Raw genomic sequence first — 10320 nt, 5'->3', positions numbered from 1 at the left:
GTCTTATATGGGATAAGGGACTTGGATCTAGGGTATATAAAAAAAGATTACAATTCAATAATTAAAAAAAAAAGCAGGGGGTGCAGGTCAGGTCAGAGAGGCCAAGCTATCCTGTACCCTTTGCGTGAGCAGCTGCAGCGGCAGGTGCCAGCAGGTCCAGCCCGTTGCTTTACTTTTTTGCTGCTGCCCAAACATAGTCATTATGTCCAAAAGAAAGTCTCCAGAGAATACAGAGGGCAAGGATGGATCCAAACCAATCGAACAGGAGACCACCAGACAGTCTGCCAGATTGTCAGCGAAACCCGCTCCACCAAAAGCTGAACCTGAACCAAGAAAAACATCTGCTAACAAAGAACCTGGCACAAAGACTAACAAAGGTACTAAAAGGAAAGAGGGAGAGCAAGAAGCTGGAAAGGAAGATACCGCACCATTCCAAACTGGTGAAACTAAAGCTGAAAAGGCGCAGAAAGCTGAACCTGTAGATCACAGGGTAGGCTGAATCGTGAAAAATTGGGAGTTGGTTTTATACACCTCTTGGGACAACTTTTTTTTATATAAGAAAAAAAATTTTTTTAATGTTTATTTATTTTTGAGAGAGTGAGAAAGACAGAGCACGCGTGGGGGAGGGGCAGAGAGCGAGGGAGACCCAGGATCAGAAGCAGGCTCTAGGCTCTGAGCTGTCGGCACAGAGCCCAACACAGGGCTCAAACCCACAGACCATGAGATCATGGCCTGAAGCCGAAGTTGTATGCTTAACGACTGAGCCACCCAGGCGGCCCTTTTTTGTATAATTTTTTAATGTTTATTTATTTATTTATTTTGAGAGGGAAAGAGAATATGCAAACGAGGGAGGGGCAGAGAGAGAGGGAGAGAGAGAGTCCCAAGCAGGCTCCATACTCTCAGCACAGAGCCTTATGCAGGGCTTGAACCCATGCACCGTGAGACCATGACCTGAGCCAAATTCAAGTCAGATGCCTAGCCGACTGAGCCACCCACCTGCCCTTGGGACAACTTTTTAAAGCTATTTTTACCAAGTATTCTGTAAATGCTAATTTTTAGGACACTACTTTGTATAAGGATGGACATTTTATCTTTTCATAGTCCTGCTTTTTGGAAATTCCCATCATCCTCAAGTAAAATAAATATCAGTTTAATATTGGAAACTGTGTGTAGAATCGATTCAGAATTTCAGGCACTGGCTTTAAAAATTGAGTCCTGTGCATACTGTGGTATTTTTACTATACATATTTGAATTTTCACAGTTTTTCTAGAGCAGTAATCGGTGGTACTCTTTAATCTAGGTTTTATTTTATATGATTTTAATGAAACATGGAGAGTTTGTGACCATCTGCTGACTATTTGTGGTTTAAAATAAAAGGTTTTCTTGACTGCAAAAACAAACAAGCAAGTAAATAAACAAATAACCCAATTTTAAAAATTGGCAATGGATCTAAGTACACATTTTCCTAAAGAAGATGGAAAATAAGCAAATAGATAAATAAACAATAAACACAAGAAAAAAATCTTGGCATCCTTAGTCATCAAGGAGATGTAAATCAAAACCACAATGAGATACATCTTAACCACAAGGATGGCCGTAATAAATAAGTCAGAAAATAACAGGCTGGCAAAGATATGTAGAAATCAGAATCTTAACAGATTGCTAGTTGGAATGTGAAATGGTACGATTACTTTGAAAAACAGCTTCGCACTTCTTCAAACAAATATAGAGTTGCCACACGACTTAGCAATTCCTCTCCTAGGTGTCTACCCAGGAGGAAATGAAATGTACGTCTGTGCAAAAATTTGAACACAAATGTGTATAGCAGCATTATTCCTAACTGCTAAAAGGTAGAAACAACCCAAATGTCCATCAACTGATGGATGCATAAACAAAATGTGGTACAACCATACAATGCAGTATTCTTCAGCCATAAAAAGGAATGAGATACCGATACCTGCTACAACATGGATGAGCCTTGAAAACTTTATGGTATATGGGAAAAGTCACAAAAGACCACACACTATACAATTCCATTTATATGAAATGCTCAGAATAGGTAAATCTGTAGAGATACAAAGATTTGTGGCTGTTTAAGGGCTGTGGGTGATAGCTAAAAGGTACAAGAGGGTTTTTTTTGAGATGATAGAAATGTTCTAAAATGGAATATAGTGATTGTATATCTGCATATTGTATCACTATATATTGTATTATACATTGCATCATTATATATAGTGTATATCTGTGAATATTCTAAAAACCATTGAATTATATATTCTAAATGAGTGAGTTAAATGATATGTGAATTATGTATCAATGGAGGTATTTTTTTAAAATACTATATATATTCAGAACTTTTTAGTTGAAAGGTAAAATACCAAAATGCCAACAGCTGGCAGCTCAGGGTGGTCAGATGACAGATTATTTTCTTTTGTAATTTTTCTTATTTTCAGGAGAAAAAAAAAAAAAACGTGAAGCACCTATTCTAGATTTCCAGAGAACAAAGGGACTAACAACCAAATGCAAGGAGTGAACATTGATTGGATCCTGGACCCCCTCCCCCCAAACAGGTATAAAATACATTTTAGGAAAATTGGGAGAAATATAAATATGGGCTGGCTATTAGATGATAGCATGGAATTATTTATCCTTTTTGTAGGATTGTGATTGTGACTGCGTAGGACGTTGTTCTCAGGAGCTACATGCTCCAGGTATTAAGTATTATTTAGTGTCATGGTATCTACAACTCTCAAATGGTTCAGTTTTTTTTTGTTTTTTGTTTTGTTTTTTGTTTGTTTGGGGTTTTTTTGTTTGTTTGTTTTTTAAGTAGGCTCCATGCCCAATGTGGGGCTTGAACTCATGACCCTGAGATTGAGAGTTCTCTGCTCAGGGTGCCTGGGTGGTTGAGTTGGTGGAGAGTCTGACTCTTGATCTTGGCTCAGATCATGAGCTCCTGGTTTGTAGAGTCGAGCCCTGCATCAGGCTACATGCTGACAGTGCAGAGTCTGCTTGGGATTCTCTCTTTCCCTGTCTCTCTGCCCCTCCCCCCACAAAATAAATAAATAAACAAACATTTGTTAAAAGTTAACTACATTTATTAAAAAAAAAAAAAAGTTCCATGTTCTACCGACTAAGTCAGACAGGCACCCCCAAATGGTTCAGATTTTTTTAAAAAAGAGAAAGCAATGAGGCAATAAGGCAAATCATTAATTGTTGAATCCAGGGATGCATACGGATGCTTATTTTATACTTTTCTTTTTTCCCTTGTGGTTTACATTTTCTTTAAAAAAAAAATGGGGAGAAACATAAAAAAACAAATCACCCCACAGGGCACACAGTAGAGCCTCTCTGGGGTCAGGAGAGTAAAAAAAGACCTGAGGCTGGGGGGAGGGTAGCCAGGGGGCCAAGATCTGGAGCTTCCCCTTCTGGAAGGGATGTGCCCAGAGGGATGGGCAATGGGAAGAAGCCTCTTTTTCTGGCAACAATCCATGCTAGCAAGGTGGCTTTATATGCATTTTCTCATTCAATCCTCTCCACATCTCCACGAGGTAGGCACTGTTATTATGCCCATTTACAGTTAAGGAACTTGTGACCAGAGTTCAGTAACTACTTGGAGACCCTTCCCCTGGTCCAAGGGCTGTGCCCAGGCTCCCAGAGAGATTACAGGATTATGTCCCTAGGATCGATCTGTGGACAGCCTGACCTAGCCCCTGGCCTTACGGAAGAAAGGAGGCCCCCAGAAATCAGGACCTCAGCTGAGTAGCCTGACTCAGAAGGGATGGAGTTAGAGTTTGTTGTATGGACTCCTGCCAGCACTAGGGGGTCAAAGCAAGAGATAGGCAGAGGAGGGGAGGGAATTGTGGGAAAGCTGTGTTGGCCACAGGTACCCAGGGCTATGACCTTTCTGACCTCATATTCTGGCACTTTGTCTTTCCTCAGCTGTTGCCCTCAAGCTTACACACATAAACTCACTCCTCCATGCCTTTGCACAGGCTATTCCCTGAACTTGGAATGCCCTTGGTACAGAAAAAAAATTACTATTATTCTCCAAGACCCAGCTCCGTGTGTCTGGCCCTGGGCTCCTACCTCCACTTTGCCCCTCTCCGTTAGATGAGGGTCCCTAGGGCTTGGCCCAGGACTGGCCCAGAGGACAGTCAGTGAGATTTGCCATGATGGTGATTTCTCTCCTCCACGGCCCTGTGTTGTTCAGAGCTCTCCCTCTGCCCTGGACTTTCTGTTATCACTTCATGCCAGTGGTCACTCCCTGTGGGCTACTCCCCTTTACATCTGGGGCCAGAATCCCTTCTTCATCCCAGCACCTACCACTGGGCGGCACAGAGGGCCTTCGCTGAATGAAGTTTCATTGCGGTAGCCCCAGTGGGACTCCACTGATTGGGCCCCAGATGGCGCTGTCAGCCCAGGCAAGGGCTGGGGAGTCTCAGACCCCAGAGCCTTAACGCTGCTACAACCTGTCAAACCCCCAAATTCCAGAGCTTCTTTTATTCATCCTGTCTACTACATCCATACCTGATTTGAAAACTCGGGATGTCAGTGCTGGATTGAAATCCCCCTAACCCTCAGACACAGAGGAACAGCTATCCTCTTGAGGCCACAGCTGAACCAAGAAGGCCCAGATCTCCCGAGGGGTCTAGGGTAGGTAAGCAGCCACCTAGGAACCAGTCATTTCACCCAGACTCTGCCACAACTGGCTGTATGATGAGACAGCCCCTTCCCTTCTCTGAGTCCAAATGCTCCTGCATCCTGTGTTAGTGAGAACTGAAAAAATGGCCAGAGTGCTGGGTTCTGATCCTGATTCTGGTCCTGGTGTACTGCTCTGGCCTATGTCCATCCTCTGAGCCTCAGGGACTCTGGATGTGAAATGGGGGCTGGACCCAAAAGCTCTAAAACTACAAGAGTCCAAGATCCCCACTGGGCTACAGAGACCTGAGTGTGGGGCTGGCACCTTGGCCAAGGACAGGCTGCTCCAGGAGCTGCCAGACGGGAAACATTTTCCGGAGCCGGAAGGGCTGGCGGAGCCCAGGGCCAGCCCATGCAACCACAATGGACCCTTGTATGGAAGTTTAGCTTGGACCCACCCATGGGCTTGGCCCCTGGACTAGGGTGGGTCCTTTCTAAGCTCCCAAACAACCCACCCTAGGCCCAGAGACAGGAGTGTGAGATGGGATTCTGGTCCAGCTCCAGAGTGATGCCTACAGGCTTGTCACCAATGCCCACATTTCCACCATCAGCCTTCCTAGAATCCACTTGCCTAAATGACCTCACACAACATGAGAAAGCCTGTCTCCCCAATCGGATGGGAGCCCAAGAGGGCAAGGGCAAGTTTTCTTCTCCTCGAGCCAACTAAGGGAGCTCAGGACAGACTGTTGGACCAGCCTGGTTCAGGGGTGGTGAAGATCCCTGGCTAAGTTGTGATCTAGGACACCCTGACTCTAATCCTGGCTGAGCTTTTGTTTCTTCCCCAGCCAGTAAGAGAGAAGGAGGGTGGGTAACACTTATTTGAGGGGACCCAAACACTGGTTGGGGAACCTTCAAAAGCATCTGACCCACCCTCTGCCTTGGGAAGGACTCCACCCAAACCAGGCAGACTCCACTCATTCTCCCCTCTTCCTGCAGCCTCCTAATCACACTTGTTTCTTTCTGGAGCCCTACCCCCAGGCTCTGCACTGCCTCTGAGGCATCCCTCAGGAAGCTTTTGTGGATATCCTATGGACTGCACATGGTTTTCCCTTCTCTGGGCTCCTGTGGTTTGGTAACTATCACTCCTCAAAGCACAGGATCCTGACCACTTAATGCTCATGGTCATCTCAGCAGCTGTTGCTGGGACCCCTGCTGGGACCAACCTCCCCAGGGGACACTTCCCATCAGCCATCTCTGTGGTGTCCAGTAAGCTGTCCTAAGCATGAAAAGAGATGATGCATGTGAAGGGAATGTATATAAACCGTAAAGCATCATATCACTATGAGTTGCTAATATTCACAAGATGGAAATTAAAAAAGAAATGCAAGATCTTGTTCTTGAAACAAATTTTTAAAAGCCTGGGGTCTGAGATGATAAGAACACAGTGGGATGTGGTCAGCACAGAGGTGGATTTGATGTCTGGCTATATTAGCAGAGGCATAAAGCCTAGAAAGTAGGAGGAGACCAACCAGCTTTTCTCTGTAGCTTTGTGCCCATTTCTCAGGAATGGTTTTGGCACTAATGCCTCTGGCCAGGTAGTTTCAGACCCAGAGCAGAGAAGATGTACAGTCACTGTCCTCTTAGCTTAATAGGCCCACCTAGGGCCATAGGGCAGCTAACTTTGGGCCTCAAAGGAGACTATGGGGATGTCTTAGGAGGCTGGTCTCAGCTCAGAGTGAGAAAGACAGCCCCACAGCGAAAGGGGTGGCTTCTAGAGATAGGCAGTGAGGGTGTGAGAGAGGGTTGGATCAACCTAGTTGGGAAGTCTGTTGACAGGATTCCTCTCTTGGGGTAGATTGACAGCTTGGGAGGTTCCTCCCAAGTTCTCTCACGTTAGAACTGTGAGAGTCTAAATTCCTAAATCAGTCTAGAAATCTGAGCTCCTGTGGCCAGTGGGGCCTTGGCCTCTTGCCACTTCATGATGAGTATCTCAGCAACACCAGAAACTATGCCATCACCTCTGTTTGTTTTGTGTGGTTTTGTTGCAGGGTGTGGATCAATACACCTTTTTTTTAATTTTTTTTTTTATTTTTTATTTATTTTTTCAATATATGAAATTTATTGTCAAATTGGTTTCCATACAACACCCAGTGCTCATCCCAACAGGTGCCCTCCTCAATACCCATCACCCACCCTCCCCTCCCTCCCACCCCCCATCAACCCTCAGTTTGTTCTCAGTTTTTAACAGTCTCTTATGCTTTGGCTCTCTCCCACTCTAACCTCTTTTTTTTTTTTCCTTCCCCTCCCCCATGGGTTTCTGTTAAGTTTCTCAGGATCCACATAAGAGTGAAACCATATGGTATCTGTCTTTCTCTGTCAATACACCTTTTAAAAAAACCTGTCAGCGGGAGGTAGGATCCTGCTGTCCCAAGGTCATTTCTGTTGATCTTTATCACAGGTCCAACCAAGCGTCTGGGAACCTGGGCAGTGCCCGGAGTTTGCCCCTGGTTTCCCCTCCCCTGCTACTTCCTTGCATTGTCAGCCCTGGGTCCCAAACCCAACCTAGCTTGGGTAAGAACAAGAGCACAGGCTTTAGAAGTAGCAGACCTGGGCTTGTGTTTCTGGGCTGCCATCTACCAGCTGAGTGGCCTTGAGCAAGTTGCTTTGCATCTCTGAACCTCTGTTCCTGATTTGTTAAACATGGACAAGAACATCTGTCTCCAAGGTTTTGGAGATTGGAAAGAATGTGTGTGGAGGACCTGGCACATAACAGGTGTTCAGTAAATGTGAGGTCCTTTCTCCTCTCCTTGGGAGACATCTGTGCAATGAGATGTCTTGGGCCGGGGGTCAGGACACCTGAGTCTAGTGGGTAGGTTTTGTTGCTCTCTGGCTGCCTGACCTCTGGCAAGTCCCTGCCGCTCTCTGACATGCACTTCATTCATTATCTGAGAAATAAGGCAGAGACACCAGTCTCTGCAGGGGTCCATTCTCCAGCCCCAGATAGAACATTGCCTGCTGGGTTTGACTTGCCTAAGCAGGGAAACGAAATGCTCTGGTCTGGGAGGCAGGACCCTGGTTTGAGGCTGGCCCATGCCCTGACACACCAGATGATTTAAGACATGTCATTTTTCACCTCTAGGCCTTGGTCTTATAATGGATAGGATGCCATGGGCTCCACAGCTCCTTTGTCTCTGATCATCCAGGATCCAGTGACCCTGACAGGGACAGGGCTAGGCCCAGGCAGGTCCCCTGTCCATGGGTGTCCCTCTCCATCTCCCCACCTATAGCAATAATCTCAGGTCCCATGTTGTCCATGGCACGATCCACCTTGTACCCAGCCTCATGGTCTTTCTTCCCGCATCTCATCTAAGACCCTGAAAGCTACTGAGACTCCTACCACACTGCTTCCTTCTTAGTACTCAGTGTCCCATGTGCCTCCAGGGCTCTCTAGGCCCTTCTTCCCTGAAATCATGGGATTTCCTCTAATAGGGAATCATCTCGACTCCTTCCTACTCATCTCACAAGAGTAGGAAGAATGCTTGTGCAAAGAAAGGTTCCCAAGTAACGGACAACACTTACGAGTGCACAAGCACGCTGCCTGTGTTCTCACCATTACAGAGACAGCACTTTCCCTGGGGCTCTGCTGAAGCATAGGCTTCGACTTGAGCTACAGGCCCAGAAGATTTTAGCACTGTGCCTGTCCTTGGAGAAGTAGCCAGAGCACCTGAGAGAGTTCTGTACTTGTCACTATGAGCCTTAGCATGTGAGGTCAGAATAGGCCTGCTGGGTTGGTCTGATTCCAGACAGCTGGCAAACAGCACGTTCAGAGCATCACACCCATTGTATGAGGTATAGAGGTCACATGGAACAGTAAGAGGCCATCACGTCTGCCGGGAGCCAAGCCCCTGCTCATCGGGCCCTTGCCCAGATACCGCCCTCCCGTGGGAAGAGGGTTGCCCTGCTGGGCCTCTGGCGGGGCCCCACTGCTTCCTGGATCTGATTCTTCTCCTGGAGAGGCAGCCAAAGAACTCAGGGCTCTCCTTCCCAATAGGACTACTGATGACGTTGGACTCCTTCCCAATAGGACTACTGATGACGTTGGATGACTTGCCAGGTTGGCAAGGTCTGGCCAGGGACACCCTCCACCCTCAGAGGCTGGGAGCTTTCTCTGAGCACCTGCAGGCCCGGGCCCTGTTTCTCACAGACTAGCTCACCACATTGCACATGGCAGTCAGTATACTCCCCAGCCCAAGTGCTCCTTGGGAAAGGGGTCTGAGTCGTCTTGATCCCCACAGCCCATTTTAGGGCTTGGCACAAAATAGACACTAAATTGTTTCTCCCATCTATGCCCTATTTTGAGTCCTCCCAGCACTGACCCATAAAGGCCCTAGCACGGTCTCTTTCCAACAGAAACAAAGAGGCCCTGGAGTGGGCAGTCCTTAGCTACAGATGATGGAATGTAAATGTTAACCTCGGGGCAAGATTCATCCCAGGGACTGGGATGTAAAGAGCCCTTTGGGGTCCCACCAATCCCTCTGCTTGTGGTCCCAACCCACTCTGTGCATGGATCCTGGGTTCTAGCCCACCCAGACAGACTGCCTGAGAACTGCTGGACTTCTGGGAATTCAATCTCAGTGCCAAGGCTCTCACTATCTCCTGCTCTTGGATTCTCTCTTCATCCCCTTCTCCCTGGAAACCTCCTGGCCCCAAAGTCCACTGACTGTGGGACACGGAGGTGACCTTTCCTCTCTGAGTTCTCCAGCAGTCCCCGTTTGTTTGTTTTTTGTTTTTTCCGGCTTATCAGCTCACCTGGACTCAGAGTTATTGGTGCCGTTTGTCTTATCTGTCTCAGGAGGCTGCTCTGAGAGAAAGCAAATACCAGCCTTTGCAGCCATCTGTAAAATGGGGACAGTGATCCCTACCCTCCGAGGCTGATGTCAGGATTAAACGACATTAATCAGGTTAGAGCCCAGCACAGAGTCCTCTCAGCTGTCCACGCACATGACAGGAGGTAAGGCATAGACAATTTGTACAAAAGATGCAGGGGCCTCGTGGCTGCGGTTCTCGAACCTGTAGAAAGACTCAATTAAGCAGATGAACAATGCACCCTACCTCCTGGACAGGGGACATGAGAAACCATCAGGAGAGGGCAGACACATTATAACATCTCCAGATACGTGCAGAATGAAGACTGCTAACCTCCACTGGGCATTAGTTATGTGCCCGGCCCTGTGCTAAATGCATCACGGGCTCCATCTCATCATGCATGGCCACTTCACAGGCTCCTGGAGGAGTTATGGCTGGCACTTGGCTCTTTCCACTGCCCCCACTGTACTGGTAATGCCATGATACTTAAAGGCGGATGCATTTTCATTTATATGTATAGTCCCAGATGTGGGACTTCTCCACACAGTAAAAGTGAATCTACAGCATGAGAAACTAACTTTAAGAAACATAAACTTTAGGGGCACCTGGGTGGCTTAGTGGGTTAAGCGTCCGAACCCCATATCGCATTGTCTGCTGTCAGCATAGAGCCTGCTTCAGATCCTCTGTCTCCCTCTCTCTGCCCCTCCCCTGCTCTCTCTCTTTCAATCTCAAAAATAAATAAACATTTTTTAAAAAATTAAAAACTAGGGGCGCCTGGGTGGCTCAGTCGGTTAAGCGTCTGACTTTGGCTCAGG

At 46.9% G+C, this 10320-nt stretch overlaps 1 protein-coding gene across 1 annotated transcript; it reads left to right on the top strand.

The window, feature by feature from the left end:
• The first annotated feature begins 202 nt into the window (after positions 1-202).
• On the top strand, positions 203-499 carry LOC125929355 (high mobility group nucleosome-binding domain-containing protein 3-like). The gene has a single exon (XM_049640479.1). It carries the CDS (start codon positions 203-205, stop codon positions 497-499), a length of 297 nt encoding a protein of 98 aa, XP_049496436.1.
• The last annotated feature ends 9821 nt before the right edge of the window (positions 500-10320 follow it).

Source organism: Panthera uncia, chromosome D1 (assembly GCF_023721935.1).
Source record: "Panthera uncia isolate 11264 chromosome D1, Puncia_PCG_1.0, whole genome shotgun sequence".
NCBI lineage: Eukaryota > Metazoa > Chordata > Mammalia > Carnivora > Felidae > Panthera > Panthera uncia.
Note: the sequence above shows the minus strand (reverse complement) of the source record. Positions and strands in the feature narration are given on the sequence as shown.